This window comes from Heterocephalus glaber, unplaced genomic scaffold (assembly GCF_053883595.1).
Source record: "Heterocephalus glaber isolate CG9 unplaced genomic scaffold, H.glaber_assembly_v1.0 deba00001504, whole genome shotgun sequence".
NCBI lineage: Eukaryota > Metazoa > Chordata > Mammalia > Rodentia > Bathyergidae > Heterocephalus > Heterocephalus glaber.
The window spans coordinates 55,157,489-55,175,453 of NW_028258324.1; the positions used below are offsets into that span (position 1 = coordinate 55,157,489).

General features: G+C 36.5%; 1 protein-coding gene across 3 annotated transcripts in view; it reads left to right on the forward strand.

Moving 5' to 3' along the window:
• Positions 1 to 17,965, forward strand: part of Kcnmb2 (potassium calcium-activated channel subfamily M regulatory beta subunit 2) — a 311,318-nt gene that overhangs the window by 277,308 nt on the left and 16,045 nt on the right. For 2 of the 3 annotated variants that reach the window (XM_021254420.2, XM_004834616.3), the window contains one exon: positions 16,792 to 16,962. In XM_021254420.2, the coding sequence (XP_021110079.1) occupies positions 16,792 to 16,962 (171 nt within the window). The remainder of the gene's footprint in view (positions 1 to 16,791; positions 16,963 to 17,965) is intronic. The other variant, XM_087186547.1, reaches the window with a different exon arrangement.

The following is a 17,965-nucleotide window of genomic DNA, read 5'->3' on the forward strand; positions in this document are numbered from 1 at the left end:
TTGCTATAGATGGTGCCTTTATATCCTTTATTATATTAATAATTTCTTATATATTTCTAGTTTTATTAGCTATATCATGAATAATATTATCAAATACATTTCTCTATATTATAGTATCATATGATTATTTTAACATTTATATAAAACATTTCAATAATAAGACATCAAATGGTAACCAACAATACATTCCTGGGATAGCCTTAACTTGATCAAGATATTAATTTTTATATATTGTTAGATTTAGTGAACTAACTTGTTTTCTAAACTTTTCATTTATGTTTATGAATAAGTTGGGCTTATAATGTTTTTGTGTTGTTCTCATTGGGTTTTGGTATCAAAATTTACCAAACTCATAAATAGGTTGAATTGGATTTTATTGAAAAGCTTTTGCACAGCAAAAGAAACCACCAACAGAGTGAAGAGACAACCCACAGAATGAAAAAACATTTTGCCAGCTGTTCCTCAGACAAAGGACTAGTATCTAAAATATATAAAGAACTGGAAAAAAATCAGACAGCCCAAATTTAAAGACTCAACCCAAAAATGGGTATCTGAAATGAATAGACACTTCTTAGACAAAGAAATACAAATGGCAAATAAATATGTGAGAAAATGCTCAACATCACTGGTCATTTATGAGATGAAAATTAAAACAACACTGAGATTCTATCTCACTTCAGAAAGAATAGCTATTATAAAGAATTCAACCAAGGGCTGGGGATTTAGCTCAATGATTCCACCTCCTGCTTTGCAAGTGTAAGGACCTGAGTTCGATCCCCGGTACCAAAAAAAAAAATGTCCCTGAAAGAATTCAACCAATAACAAATGCTAGCAGGGCTGTGGGGAAAAAGGAACCCTTCTCCACTGTTGGTGAGAGTGTAGTCTGATACAACCACTGTGGAAATCAGTGTGGAGATTCCTCAAAAAACTAAAACTAGAGGTTCCATTTGACCCACCTATTCCCCTTCTTGGTATCTTCCCAATGTAATCTAAAGCTGTGGTATGCCACAGTGATCTATACAAACCCATGTTTATGGCAGCACAGTTTGTAACAGCTAAATCTGGGAAACAGCCCAAATGCCCATCAACAAATCAATGGATAAATGGAGTTTTTTTATACAGTATAGTACTCCTCTACTATAAAGAAGGATGAACTTGAGACATTTCTAAATTAATGGATGCACCTTGAGACCATATTCATAAGTGAAATAAATTGGATGCACATGTTCAAATATTACATGGTTTCTCTGGTGTAAGAAACCAAAAGGTTGAATAAGGACCAAAATGTATAATAGATGTTGTGAAATAGGAAGACAATGTTCTAATGGGAAGGGGAGCTAGGGAGGGGGAGGGGGAAAGGAAAGAAGAGAAAAGAAAAAAAGAATAGAAGGAAAAATGGAAACAAAGCTTTTGGAAATAATGAGGGAAAGAGGGATGAAAGGGAGGGGAGGGGAATGGGAAAAAAAGAAGAATTAAGATATATCATGCACAGGTACAAATTCACTATGATGAATGTTATCATTATGTATATCTAAAATGTACCAATAAAATTATTTTTTTTAATTTGCCAAACTCATAAATAGGTTACCATTTTTATGCTGTGAAATGGTCTATATAATATAGATAGAGCTCAGCTATAAATATAGAAAGAGGTCAATATTCCATTATGGTAACATTTTTATTTATTTTTAGGATTTAGGATTATTTCAGTTCTCTATTTCTAGTTATCAGTTTTAGTAAGTTATATATTTGTAAAAGTTTACTCTATTTCAGTAAGTTATAGACTTCAAAGTTTCTAAATATCTTATTATAAAGTTGTTTTAAATATCCTCTTTCTGACTTCTTTTGTAATTATGATTTTTAATTCCAGATTTTTTATTTAGCCCTTTTCTATTATCTTGCTTTTTTCTTTGAGACACGGTCTTGCTATGCAGTTCAAGCTGGCCTTGAACTCACTATGTAGCCCAGGCTGGCCTCCAACTCACAGAAATCCCCCTGCCTCAGCCTCCCAAGTGCTGGGATTACAGGCATGTACCACCACACCCAGCCCTCTATTATCCTGATTATCAGTTTTGTCAAAGATTTATCTATTTCTTTAGTCTTTTTTAAAAAATTCATTGATCCTTTAATATAGTTATCTCTCATTTTATTAGTGCTCATGCTTATTATTTCCTTCCCTACACTTTCCTTTAGAAAATTCTATTAACCTCCTTATAACTTCCTTAGATGCCTTAATTTGGATGTATTCATTTTCAGACTTTTTTGTTCTTTAATATAAGCATTTAAAACCACATGTTTCTATTTATTGTCTTCACTGTGTCCACTGGTGCCCTATAGCATTTTCCATATCATTCAGGTTTAAATACCTCCTAATTGCTAGTCAGATTTTATTCCATAACCCCTGAATTCTTTTGTTACCTTTTTATTTTTGTGTATATGTAATTCTTCTAGTTATTTTTTGTTATTGATCTCTGCCATTATTGCACTGAAGCCAAGTAATGTGATCAACATAAAGGAAATACTTCTGAAAGGCTCATTAGGTTAGAGAGGTCCCTAACTTATCGGAATGATTCATATTTTTTTTTCTTTCTATATTTTTCACTAACATCCTTTATGAAACTTAACATGCTAATGGGTCAAGTAAAAATAAACAATAATTAACATATGGGGATATTGTTGAGAAAATGTGTGATCTGATCAATCAAAGGCAGGTCTGGAAAGAAATGATTCCTGCTTATGTTTTCTTAATTTTGCTCTCTCTTTTACTGTCTTATTCATAAAAAGTGAGCCAGAATATTACAAGGCTTCCTGAGAATTCCCATGGATTCATAATTTCAATAAGGACATTAAATTCATGGAAAAATCCCCTCATACTAATGAGTGTATTAAGGATACTGTCATTTCTTCTCAAATTCAAAAACACACTGTTGCTGAGGAATGTACATATGCAAAGACTGAAAAAACAGTAATAATTAAACTTACCAAATCAAACCATAAAATGTATATCTACTGGCTCCATGAAATCTGGAACTCAAAGAAGATGAAGATGTACGTACAAACAAGCACATCTCAGAAATACAGAAGGCTTTGGTGGACAAAGGCAGAATAATGTCTCTGTTCATTGATGCTGTCCCTGCTCTTCTGTGTGGTCTCCTGAGGCATAAACCCAGAGCAAGTCTGCTCTGCTTATTCCAACTCAGAAAGCATACAGCAATCCATTGCCCACGGGTTATCTCATGAGATCCAGCAAAAGGGCACTGTCCTTTAAAGTCTGGGTATGAGAGCTCTTGATGCCTGGAAAGTTTGAATTTTTTCTGGGAAAATATTAAACCTAGTAGTAGTGTTCAGTAGACATTGAAGAGAAGAGGAAAGTCAGGAGCTAATTCAAGCCATGGTTCCCTATTTTATTTGGTTTTAATTGACCATTCACCCTTTATATGCTGGCTACCTCTCAACCTATGCTTATTGTAGCTATTTCCAGTCCATGTAAAAACATATTTTATGAGCCTATAAATGCAAGAGACTGAGTCTTCAAAGATGAATATGGCCTGTCTAATTCAAGCAGTTCAGTATTCATGGGTCAAAAAAGAATAAATATAAATTATGCAGTATGTTAAGTACAATGTGTAAATTCCTGAAGAGCTCTCAACCAAGTAATTTGAGATATATGCAAATTTTCACTTCTAATTCAGAACTTCCCTACTTCTCTTTCCTACACTCACCAGGTGCCCTTTCACGTCTCTGACAGGGTCAGGACCCTTTGCCAACTTGTTTTCCTGCCCTTTTTATGTTCTAGTACCCAAGCTAACTTTTTTATTCTCTCACTACCTAAAACCCATAGTGTGCATTGTTAGTTTGGGGTACAAATGATGCCCAGATCTAAATGTTTATCTCCTCTGCCCCTTCTTTTTTTAACCCCTCTTTATCTAATACTTGAAATATTGGAAGAGTTTCAGAATCAGTATCTTTGCCTCTGTATGTAATCCTTACTAACAATGAACCGCACTGTTACAAGCAATCTTTCAAAAGTACAAATCTAATCATTGTACTTGCTTAAATTCTTTTAATATTTCAGCTAACTTCAGAAGACACACAGATACTTTATCTCTGGACCCTGTCTATCTAACCAGCTAACCACCTGCCATCCCCCTGGAGTCCAACCACATTTAATATCTCCCATTCTCTCATATTCTGCTCAAATATTCTTCCTCTTCTTGATTATTGGTTCATCCAAGACTCAATTCAGTCTGTCAAGGAAACTTAACCATTGCCACTTGCATCAAGTGATGAATCCTCCCCCAAAATAGCTGGCTTCTAAATCACTTTGATACTTTCAAATCATAGTTCCTGGCCAACTTATCTGCCATTGATCCACTGAATGTTCATATATCAAAGTGATAACCAATTTGCTTGAAGCCAATTTCAAAAAATTCATTTGCCAATCATTGTGATGAATTTATATTAAATTTGGCCATGTATCAAAAATTGTGTAGATAATTATAATCCTACATAGTTCTATCAAAATCCACATCAAATTGGTAACAAATTCACAGGGACTAATTAGGCTGTGGGGGTCCATACTTGGGGATGCCAGACCACCCCCCTCCCCATCTTTTGGTCTCTTATAGCCATTGTCTTTCCAGCTCTCTGCCCCTCTCCATTTCCTTCTCTATACCCTAAATACCTTGTGAATCTAGTCCTCTCCTCTCTCTGTAATCTGGTCCTCCCTCATGTTGCACTTCGGCCATTCTCTCCTATTCTCTCTATCCCTTACTGCCCTCTTTTCCTCCACTCTCTAATAAACAAGCCAGACTGCATTTTGCTGGTTCTCCCCTTTAATATTGCCCAGCAGAGGGTCTCACCATTCTCCCCTAGTTCCCTCCTGTTGAACTCAACACAACCAAAGCAGAGATAAATTAAGCATTAAGTAAAATGGTGCCATGGGAACAAAATAAAAATCGTTCACATAAAAATTTCACTGAATCTTCAAAAAGCTGTTAAAGATTCCCATTCAACATCAACTACTGTCATCTTTGTAAATAGCTAAAAGAAACAAATCATTGTTTCATTGATAAGATAAATCCATCAAGTGGTCATAATATGAAATTACGCAGAATCAGTGATGCCAAAATGTTAGTGAAATAGCAAATGGCTCTAAAAATTGATTTGAATAAACTCAGCATAACCTGAAAGGCTCCCAAAGGAAATGCTAATTTTTAAAATACCTATTAGAAGAATATATTTATACACATACTCAAGAAAGACATATCTATGAATATATTAATCAGAATATATTTATAAAGAGACTGAGTCTCACTAGGAAACTTGGCTTTAAAAAAATCAAACCAATCTTAAAATACTCCTAAGAAGATATATTCAGAAAGAGAGCATACTTTATGACAAAATATATTCTTAAACATAGCCTTAAAATATTCCTGAATTATCTACTTTCCTGTTGTTGGACACAATACCTGACACTCACAACTTAAAAGAGGAAATGTTTAAATTAGCTTATGGTTTGGAGAGATCCAGTCCATAGTCACCTGGTTCCAAGGCAAGAACATCTTGGCAGAAGGGCATGGTAGAGCAAAATCCCTTAGATCATGGTGGCTGGGGAGTGGAGCAGGATAACTGCACCAGATAAGAACAAGTAAGGGACCATAGATACTGCTCATGGCCATGCCTACATGAACCACCCAAACATACCCAGGAGCTCCACTAATCTGCTAGGCATTTCTTAATTTAGGAAAGCTGCCATATCAGGATTAGTGATCCCAAGTTGTAAGAAAAAACTTATTCATATTCATTTGCTAAATTTTAAAAACTGTTCCTTAGAATAAATCTTTGTTTAACATGTAAGTATTGTAAAGTAGACAAATTACATTCATTTAATTAACTAACCCTTCAATAAATTAGCTTTTGGTGAATTGGCCATCCGGTAACTGATCCTTTGACAAACTGGCTCACAGCATATTGGCTTTCTTTTCCCACACCTTTCTAGTCAAGCCCATTGCCTTGTAAAATTCATACCTCACACAGCACCTTTATTTTGTATCCTCAGAACTTAGCACATTGTGTTTCACTGTATGGAGGCTCAAAAATGTTGATTAATGAATTAAAAAATGAATTCATGTATGGCCTCTTCTCTCCCTTAAGCTTAGTACTTTTCTCACTATAAGATAGATACCAAGGAATCTGAATTTTTTTTGTACCAAGGATCGAACTCGGGACCTTGCACTTGCGAGGGAGGCGGCAGAACCACTGAGATAAATCCCCAGCCCAGAATCTGAATTTAAATGGGTGAAGGCCAAGGAGAAAATCTTTCTTGCACTTCATTTTATCCATTTTTGTATATACATATCCTCATAACTAATTTTCTTATAGATTATAGGCTGATTCCTAATATAAAATTTTTAAAAATGATCCAAATATGGAGTTTAGGATATCACTGTACTATTCTGAAGCTTGCTTGACTGAAGTAAAAATGAAAACTTTATTGGAAAATTGAAAATCTCTTATTTACAAAATATTTCACAAAGACTTCTGTTATACTTGGACTTTCCCTGAAGATTTATTAATAACTCCCTTCTCCAAAAAGATTGGGGCAGAATGTTTTCCGTATATGTAGTAAAGTCTGGATATATCTACTATTTGTTATTGTCAACATGTATAAATATTGACTTTTATGGCAAAACTACCTCAACAGAGCTTAAACTTACTACTTTTCCAGGATACTAAGATTCAATTTACTGTAAACTTATAAAGTAAAATTCCTGCCCTACACCTACTGTTGGACGGCAAATGTATACAAAACAGAATTTGTAACCATGCTCCAGACTCAATCTTGCTCCTGAACTTCCCACTTTAGTGAATGGTACTGGCCTTCCTTCCCTTATTTCTCACAGTCATCACATCTTACATCTTATTCCTCTAGTATGGATTCATAAAAGACAGACACAAAGAGCCAAAGGGTTTTGTTAGTGGTGTGGCACAATAACCCCCAAAGAATGAGGCCCAAAATATCATGCTAATTCCATCTGCCATTGAAGACAACTGTGAGTAGAAAGGATCACTTAACTAACCCATTCACACTCGGGCTGTGGACACATTCTTCCTCAGCTGAGGCTTACTATCTGGACACTGGAAGGCCAAGACACATGAGGCCAGAATAATCACCAAAGCCTGAAGTTTTATCTCCTCAACATTTCTCTATACATCTTTTTCTCTCTATCCTATCTCGATTATTTTAATTACTTAAGTATATTGGTACATTTTAAGTTTACATAATGATCACATTCATCATAGGGAATTTGTACCTGTACATGATATATCTTGTGTGTTTTTTTCCCATTCCCCTTCCCTCCCTATTTGAAAAAACTTTGTTTCTATTTTTTTTTCCTTAATTTATTTTTCCTTTCTCTTCCTTTCCCTCATCCCCCTCACTAGTTCCCCTACCCATTTCAACATTTTCTTCTTTTTTTATAATACCTATTATACATTTTGGTCCTCATTTATACTTTCAGTTTCTTACACCATAGAAACAATGTGCTAATTACACATGTGTGTCTGATTTATTTCACTTAAGAATATGGTCTCAAGGTGCATCCATTCACTTAGAAATGTCTCATTTGTCTTGCTTTATGGCTGAGTAGTACTCCATTGTGTAAAAAACCACATCTTTATCCACCCATTGGTTTATGGACATTTGGGCTGTTTCCAACTTGCAGCTATTACAAACTGTGTCACTATAAACATGGGCGTACATATATCTCTGTGGTATGATGCTTTTAATTCTCTTAGGAAGATACCAAGAAGGGGTATAGCTGGATCAAATGGAACCTCTAATTTTAGTTTTTTGAGGAATCTCCACACTGATTTCCACAGTGGTTGCACCAGTATACACTCCTACCAGCAATGAAAAAGAGTTCTTTTTTCCCCACAGCCCTGCCAGCATTTGTTATTGGTTGAGTTCTTGATAACAGCCATTCTTTCTGAAGTGGGATGGAAACTCAGTGTTATTTTAATTTTCATCTCATGAATGACCAGTGATGTTGAACATTTTTTATATATTTATTTTCTGTTTCTACTTCTTCATCTGAGAAGTGTCTATTCAATTCAGGTGCCCATTTTGGATTGGGCCTTTAAATTTGGGATTCTGATTTTTTTTCAGTTCTTTATATAAACTAGATAGTAGTCCTTTGTCTGAGGAACAGCTGGTAAAAATTTTGTCCCATATTGTGGGTTGTCTCTTCACTCTCTTGGTGCTTTCTCTTGCTGTGCAAAGGCTTTATAGTAAGATGAGATCCCAGTTGATTCTTTGTGAAAGTTCCTATGTGAACGGGGTTTTGTGCATAAAGTCTTTTCCTATTCCAATGTCTTCAAGAATTCTACATAATCTATCTTCCAGCAGATTTAGTGTTTCTGTTTTAATATTTAGAGCTGCAGCCCATTTCAATTTTAGTTTAGTACCTGGTAAAAGACATGGCTCTAGTTTTAACTTTCAGCAAGTTGAAACCCAATTTCTCCAGCATGATTTATTAAAGAGGCTATTTTTCTTCCAGTGAAGGTTTTATCTCCTCTGTCAAAGATAAGGTGGCTGAGTATGTCTGAAGTTGTTTCTGCATCTTCTAATCTGTTGCATTGATCCCTAGATCTCTTTGGAAATTTTGTACTGTTTTGTTTGCTAATACCATGCTGTTTTTATCATAGTAGCTTTGTAATATATTTTCAAGTCAGGGATTGTGATGCTCCCTGCCTGCCTTTGTTGCCTAGAATTTCCTATGCTGTTCTCTTTGCTCTTCTGGTTCCAAATGAATTTTAGAATTGTTTTCTCTAATTCTGTGAGATATCCTATTGGAATTTTGATCAGGATTGTATTGAATCTGTACACCAGTTTTGGAGGTATGGCCATTTTCACTGTATTGATTCTTCCTACCAAAGAACTAGGGATATCTTTCCATTTTCTGATATCCTGTTTGATATGTTTTTTCAGAGTATTGTAGTTTTCAATGTAGAGGTCTTTTAGTTCCTTCATTAGATTGATCTAGGTATTTCATTTTTTTGGGTGCTATTGTGAAAGGTGTTGTTCCCCCAATCTCTCTCTCAGTGAGTCTGTTCTTCATGTACAGGAATTCTATTGATTTTGAGTGTTGATCTTGTATTCAGCTATGCTACTAAATTTGATTATTAAGTCTAGAAGTCTTTTGGTGACATTTTTGGGGTCTTCTATGTAGAGTTTCATGTCATCTGCAAATAATGACAATTTAACTTCTTTCTTTTCTATCCTTATTCCTTTTATTTTTTTCTTGTGTCTAATTGCTGTGACTAATGTTTCCAGAACTATATTGAACAAGAGTGGTGACACTGGAGATCCTTGTCTTGTTCCTGATTTTGAAGTGAAAGTTTCAAGTTTTTGCTCATTTAGTACGATGTTGGCTGTTGGTAATTCCTATGTATCCATATATGATTCATGTGTGTTCATATGTAATTCATATGTAGATTTGGTAATTCATATGTATCTAGGAATCTGTCCATTTCTTCTTTATTTTGCATCATATTAGAATACAGATTCTCAAAGTAGGTATTGATTATCCTCTGGATTTCTGCAAGATTTGTTGTGATTTCACCCTTTTCATTCCTAATTGTGTCCATTTCAGTCTTTGTTTCTTTTTTTATAAGGTTGACTAAGGGTTTGTCAGCTTTATTTAATCTTTCAAAGAACCAAGTCTTCAATTCATTGATTCTTTGTATTATTTTCTTAGTCTCTATTGCATAATTTCTTTTCTGATCTTTTTTTTTTTTTTTTTTTTTTTGGTAGTGGGGATCAAACTGAGGACCTTGCACTTGCAAGGCAGGCAGCAGCACTACTGAGCCAAATCCCCGGCTCATTTCTGCTCTGATCTTTACAATTTCCTCCCTTGTATGAGTTTGGGTTTGACTTACTCTTGTTTTGCTAGAAGCTTGAGTTTCAACATTAGGTTGTTTATTTGAGATCATTCTGTTTTCCTAATATGGACATTCACTGCTGTAAATTTCTCTCATAGGACTGCTTTCATTGTGTTACAGATTCTGGTATGCTGTATTGGCATTATCATCTAATCGTAGAAATTCTAATTTCTTCTTTAATTTCATTTGTGATCCACTGGTTGGTCAGGAGAGTGTTATCTAATTTTCATGTGTTTATGAAGTTTTTGTGGTTTCTTTTGCCATTGATTTCCAATTTCATTGCAATACAGTCTGATAATACGCATGGGATAGTTTCAGTTCCTTTGCATTTACTTAAGCATGTTCTATGAGCTAGCATGTGATCTATTTTGGAGAATGTCCCATGTGCAGCTGAAAAGAATGTGTATTCTGACACTCTACCAAGTCCCTTTTTCAAAAGTCTCGTTCAGTTCTAATATTTCATTGTTGATTTTTTGTCTAGTTGATCTGTCTCTTTGTTTCAGTGGGATATTGAGGTCCCCATTACAATTATTTTAGTGCTTATTTGATTTTTTCCTGTCCATTAATATTCGTTTAATATAGTTGGGTGCACTAGTATTTGATGCATATATATTTATGTTTGTCCTCTCTTCCTCTTGTATTGTTCCCTTTACAAGGATGTAGTGACCTTCTTTGTCTCTCTTAATTAGTCTTGGATTGAAATCCACTTATCTGCAAATAGCATAGCCATCCCTGCTTTTCTCTGGGTTCCTGTCACATGGAATATTGTTTTCCAGCCTTTGACTTTCAGTCTATGAATTTCTTCTTGAATCATATGTTTCTTGTATGCAGTATATTGTTGAGTCTTGCTTCTTGATCCATTCTGCCAGTCTGTTTCTTTTGATTGTTGAATTGAGACTGTTAAGATTGATGGTTATAACTAATATGTATTGACTTATCTTGTTAAGTTATTTTCCTGTTGTTGGCTCCCTTTTTTTCCTCCTTCTGTTTAATTTCTTGCCTTGCCTGATAGATTCTTTCTGTTGGGGTTCATGGAGTTGTAATCCTCATTATCTCTTTCTAGAATATCTTTCAGAACACTTTGAAGTGCCAGTTTGGCATTCATGAATTTGCTCAGGTGTTTTTTGTCATGGAAGTATCTTATTTCTTCATCAATTTTGAAAGATAGTTTTGCAGAATACATCAATCTGGATTGGAGGTTTTTTTCTTTTAGGGCTTTGAAATACTTCAGTCCAAGCTCTCCTTGACATAAAGGTTTGTGTTGAGAAGTCTGATGTGATTCTGATGGGCTTTCCTTTATATGTGATTTGTTTCTTTTTTCTAACAGCTTTTAATAGTCTGTTCTTCTGTTGAATTTCTGGAATTTTAACTATTATATGCCTAGGTGTGGTTTCTTCTTTTTTTATCATAGCTAATTGGAATTCTATATGTCTCACTCATCTCTGTGTCAAATTATTTTTTCCTGTTTGGGAAGTTTTCTGCCAATACTTTTGTGAATCACTTTTTATGTCATCTGTGCTATCTCTTTCTTTTTCATTGACTTCAACCAATCTTATGTTATTCTTCTTTGCATCATCTAGCAGCTGTTGAATTGATTTCTCATAGTCCCTTGCTATTTTCAAGAAATCTTTCTTTTCATGATTGCTAATCACAGTCCCGTCTTTGATATCTGATATTCTGTCCTCACACTGACTCATTCTGCTGCGTATACTTTCAATGGAATTTTTAATACATTGTATATCTCCTTGAATGTTTTTCATGGATTCATGCTGGGTGTTCAAGGTTTCCATCAATTTCCTAGGCTCCTCTATTTTATTATCTGTATCTTCCCTAAAGTCACTAATCATATCTTTCATTAAGGTCAAAATTTCTGTAGTTATCTGACAAATTATTTCTGATTTGATTTTTTTCTAGAGCCTCTTGCATCTGCTTTATTACTTCCTCTGTTACCATTTCAGGGAGTCCAGGTGGATGACTTTTAGATTGTTCCACCTCATTGCCCCCTGGATTTACCTTTGGTGAGCTGGAAGTCTGGGTTTGCATCTTGTTTAGGTGTCTTCTCATTTTCTATTTTTTTTTTAGCTTAATTCCTGGGTTGATGTTTATGTATTGCTTATGGCAAATATCTTTATTGATAGTATTTAGAACCCTTAGGAAATGACTACTTCTCAGAGGTGTCTTCAAGATACAGCTGGCTTTTGGGTTTTGTGTCTGTTGCAAGATCCTACCTCTTCAATTTCCCAGGGATGAGCAGTAGCTGCCTATTTGGCCCAGCCCCTGGTTCTTTGGCACTGGCCTATAGTATTTTTAGTGATCTTAGGCTATCTCAGTCTTGGTATAACAGGAAGAACAATTATGTCACCTTGCCTAAAGTAGTACAATCAGCAGTAACAATAGCATCAAACAGCCTAGAAAATGACAAGCTGTGGTAACCATTAATTTGCCACCTTTAACTGTATGAAGTATATTTGTGGTTATATAACTAAATCTAAAACAAACCAGAAAAATGTTCACAGTAAATAAGCCCTCAATATATTGAATTTACCCTCAGGGGAGAACATTTAAGAGGAATTGGAAGGAAATAGAGAAATAGAAGAGGAAGAGAGTAGAAGCAAGGCTAGAGGACAAAGGAAGATCATGAAAACTTTGGGAAAATGGTAAAGAAGACAGGAGAAAAAGAAGGAAGAAATAAAACCAAGAACAGAACAGAACAAAAAAACTAGAAACCATGTTCACACTCATATAAAAATAAGAAAGAACAGTCAAGAAAAAACAAAATGAAAACAGAAACAAGAAAAGAGAGAAATGAAAAAGAAAAACAAACCACTTCACGGTTTGTCTCTGCTGTCACTGGTGGACAACATGGGCAGTGTACAAATCCAACTTGATTAATTCTAACAGGCCTGGACCTTTAGTTTCACTGAAGTTCAGGCTAGTGTCTGGCTGTGAGGTTGGAACTGGACCTAAGGATCCTCCAACAGTCTATGGCCTCCCCCACCCCCCACTGGCTCAAACTGAGCTCCCTGACCTCCTTCAGGTTTGAACTCTGACACTGACACTGGAAGCCACTAGATGAAGCTGGCCTGCAGCTGTTCTGAGCTCTGAGCTCAGTTGGCCCCTCTCTAAGATGGCCTCCAGCTGATTGCTCTCTCCTGTGGGATGTCCAAACCCTAACAACTCACCAACCACTGTAGGCTGCTGTGTCCACCACTCTGCTCCACTGGTGCACTTTCTCTATGGAGATCTCTGGAGTCACCAATAGTCACAATCCATCTGCAGCTTCAAGCCACCCTTCCCCTGGGCCCGGACTCAGGTACAAGGTGCTGCCTGTTACCGCCTTTTCCTTTTGTTGGGGATTCTCTCTTCCCTCTTCCTGTGGGCTTCAATTCTTACTACAGATCCTTTCTGGGTCTCAGGGACCCACTTCCTTCCTTTTTCTCTTCCTCAGGTTGCTTTATTCCAGTGCCTGAACACCAAATCTCAGAGAGGCCCTCTCTCTGCTGCTCACCACTCCACCATCTTCCTGGAAGTCTTCTCCTATCTTGTTCTTGGATCCAGACCTCTTCATCCTTTGCCAAAATAACTGAAACAATCTCCCATTTCTCTGATTTAAGTCTTGTTCTGTTTCTAACCTAATCTCCACACAGCAGCCCCAGTGATCATTCTGGAGCTCTGAGCATGCCCCCCTCTGACAACTCCCCATTAACTGCAGAATAAAGGCAATCTCTTTAGAGTGACTTACAGCCCCTTCATGACCCACATACCTTTCCAAATATATCTGCCCCATTTCATTTGTCCCACACTCATCCCAGAGGTACTAACATGCTTCTGATTCCCATTATGCAATTGTCAATTCTCCATCCTTTTGTTCATGTGATTCTTTCCATCTGAAATGTCCTCCACTCCTTTCCTCATTTGGTTAACTCTGAATCAACCTTGAAGATTCAGTTTAAAACATTATTCTTCCAGGAAATTTTCCCCTAAGTTTAACCCTTGCCCCCTGTCCCATTTCCTCAAGCTGAGGAAATTACTCCTCTCCTGTATTCTCATTAAGCTCAATGAGTAACTCTGTCATTGAACCTACTACTCTATGTTGACATTTACTTGTATATCTGTCTTCTTATGTACAAGGGTCCATATCCCCAGACACAAGAGATTATCAACACTCAAGATAAATTCATGGACCTAATCTGAACTATTTGCCCTTCCAAATTATTCATTCATTCCTTTATTTATCCATTAATTATTGATGAGCTCCACCCACTTAACACTTGCATTTTGCTGAGCAATAGCGCTGATTTCCCAGGGGTCTATGTGCTATGTAGAAACCAATCATTTCTCCCCCTTGCTATTCATTCTAGAGCATATAAAGAACATTTGTTAGCTATTTTGAAATTGTGATTTGTTTGTAAATTACCTGTTTGAATCATTTTTGTATGCTTTTTGTTCTGGTGACAAAATTGATTGATTGTCTTTCATTTATTTTGTGGGTAAGGACTGATACGTGATGCTGTGTGACAGCCTCATATTCTAGAACTGTGAGGATATTGCTTCTTCCTTGATGGCTTCCATCTGTGGGAAATGCAAATCTCAGTGGCAGCCATCATTTAAGTACATGTTGATGAATAATATTAGAAAGTAACAGCAGATTATTATTTTACAGCAGGTCTTTGAAGCCACTCAGGCTCAGCCTGTCTTTTCCTGCTTCAAAAGTCTTTCTGCCAACTGGCTTTTATTGCTAATGGGCACCAATTTTTTCAAGTTTATAAAGGGTCATGTTTAAAGAGCTTTTATTTAATCCTACAATTTCCCAAGAAAAATCTCAAAAAAGAATAGGGAAATTAGGGGGTGGGTCACTGGCAGTCTATGGAACTCAAAAGGAGGGCAGGCCAGTTAGCCCAAGTGCAACAGCCTTGTGAGCTGAAAAATATGGTCTCTCCAGGCCTCTGGCAATGATATTAAGCAGCTGAGAATGAGTGGTGACTATGAAAAGATGAACAAAGACATCTATTCATTTGTGATTCTCCTCCTACAATGTGCCCACTCCTCAAAAAAAACTAAGATTTGTACCAACTATCTCATGAAGAGAACTTTAAAATAATGATGTTAATGATAGCTAATCAGTTAATTTTGTGCACCAATAACTACATTAGTAAAAATTCTACCCTAATCCCTTTTGGAAATATAGTAAATGCATATACACTATCCCACCTTTATATAGAATCAAAATATTTAACAACCAGCCTAGAATGGACCAACCAATTAGAACAGATCTTGGCCATATAACCACCAGTAAGGCCATTGTGGAGTATAAAGTTAAACGTAAGCCCTGAACCTGTAGCTAATTGTACAAACAACAGGAACAATCAACAGAAGTCATTCCTTGCAAAGTTCCACACTGAATTCTACTGTGGTTTCTTGTCCAAGAAACATAAATAATTAGTTATACAAAAAATTGCAGGAAAATCTGAAGTCATACTTGTGCGTATTGCCTCTTTGTTTAAAACTGAAAATATGACTTAAGAGCTTCCTTCTCCATTTTCAGCATTCTATTTGTCCTCTCTGTTTATAGACTCCAAAAGGCCATGAATTCCCCCCACTTTCACTGCCTACAATCCAAAGCTCCCTTATTAAAACAGAAGCTGGGTCAGCAGCCTGAGCCGTACTTTGGTCACCAGCATCACTGTAATTCCTGAGCACCGCCTTCTTATCCATACATCTCATGCATTTTCCTGAGCATCCAACGCCCCAGATATTTTTCACTTTTTTCTGCTTTATTCTTTTCAATCCAGTCCTCCATTCCTAAGTTTCTACACTATTCATTTCCTCCCCATTCTGTCCTTTAGAAATTCTTTGGAGAATGATAACAATTTTAGGATATTCTAACATTTACATCATTGAGCCATTGAGCTTTTCATCCCATATTTGAATGGGAACATTTATTAAATACCTCATATCAGTCATTCTCCTAGGTAACTTACTTATGTTGTCTCATTCAGCCATTTTAACACATTTAAATGTTATTTCCACTTTGCAGGAAAATGGAGATCAAAAAGGCTAAGAAATTTATTATTGATCACACACTTAGGACACAGTGAAACCAGGGTTTGAACACAGCAAACAATATAATTCCAGCCTCATGTTCTTTGTCATCAAATTATGTGCTCAAAAAAAGTACCAATGAAACTGTCAAAAGTTATGGATTCTGTCCTTGATTTGATTAGCACTTCTAACTCACTTGAGTGTTTACACATGTGAGGAGAGGGTTGAGTCTTCACATCTTCACGTTGCTTATAAATCTCAAGCCAAGACAACCATAAGCAACCCTAAGCTTCAGAAAAATGTTAAATAACATAATTCCTGTCTATCTCTACACAGAGGAAATAGAGATTCGGTTGGTAGATTTCTGGTGTGTGCTACTATTTATTTGAATTGTTCTTCAATTAGGTACTCAGAAATTGTAAAATATTTTGGTGCCAATCAGCTTGATAAATGGTAAAGCCAACACACCCAAAGCACTGTTTTGAAGATTGAGGGCATTGTTTTCTTTCTCTACAGCTGGAGAGAAGGAAAATTAATTTATAGTAAAAGATGAGCCCCAAGGTGAAGGAGAATCCATTCCTCCTGAGATGGTGCACATACATGTGTGTATGTGTGTTTGTGTGTGTGTCTGTCTGTGTTCAGAGGCAGTGGTGACATGCTGGAATCCAACTGCACTAAGGCAGGCTCACAGGGCTCCTCTAGGTCTCTAGCTCTAGGAAGGGAGAGATAGAAACTTCCCCACTCTCTGGGACCACGCTGATTAACTGTGAACTTCATATCAGACTGTGTTGTTTTCAACTTCAGAAATTTCTACCAAAAAATCAGGGACCACGACCTCCTGGACAAAAGGAAAACAGTCACAGCACTGAAAGCTGGAGAGGACCGGGCCATTCTTCTGGGACTGGCCATGATGGTGTGCTCCATCATGATGTACTTTCTACTGGGAATCACACTCCTGCGCTCGTACATGCAGAGGTAATGCCCTTGGGCGGCTGGATCACTGTGTTAGTCTCTTCCTTGCCTCCCCTCCCACACTTCTCAATTAAGCCCAAGTTCATCTGTCTCACCTTCCTTCTTAGTAACATTCAGAAGTGCCTGGTACATAGTTTTTGTTCATTAATATAATTTAATAACAACAATAAAGATATCCCTACAAATAAACTTCCTACTATGTGCCAGAGACTTTCATACATTGTTTCAGTTTCACAACTACTAAGTATGAAAATACTCATTATAAGAATGGCAAAACTGAGGCTCAAAATAGAGATACTTTGTCCAATGGAACACAGCTCTGGCATATGTCAGAGTTAAGATTCAAACCCACATTCCACTACTTGAGCCTGTATTCTTGCCACTTCTTGCTTCTGTTTGGTCCCCACCTTCATTCCTTTTCCACCCTATACCACCCCTCTGCCTCCCTCCATATCAGTTTTTCTCAACAACACATTGCAACTTTCTGAGAAACTAAAAATGCTGATGCCCAGGCCCTACCACCATCACCCTACATGTGGCCAGATTAAATTGGTTTGAAGTGGAACCCACTTTTCAGCATTTTTAAAGCTCCCCCAAGTGATTTTAATATACTCTCAAAGCTGAGAAACACTGCTATGCATGAACCTTTTAAAATAACAGATTTTGAACACTTTTCATTTTCATATTTTTCTCTGGTTGACTGAACAGTTAAGGAGGGAAATAAATAGTAAGACAACAAATGAGCTTCTTCCTGAGTAAACCATGTGATAAATCCCAGCGGTATCTCTAGGTAACTGTTGTCCATAAATTGGACACTTAAAGCACAGGTGGACCTAGTGTTGCTAAACCAGTGGGGGACGTCTTACAGTGGTCTGGCTTAAAGAAACAAGACCTTTTCAAAAGAAAAATTGAAGTTTCATTCCAAAAAGAAATTCAGACCATTTTGTGGCATTCATTTCTCCATCTAAATTAATACTTTCATTTTAGAAGCAAAATCTAGCTGAAA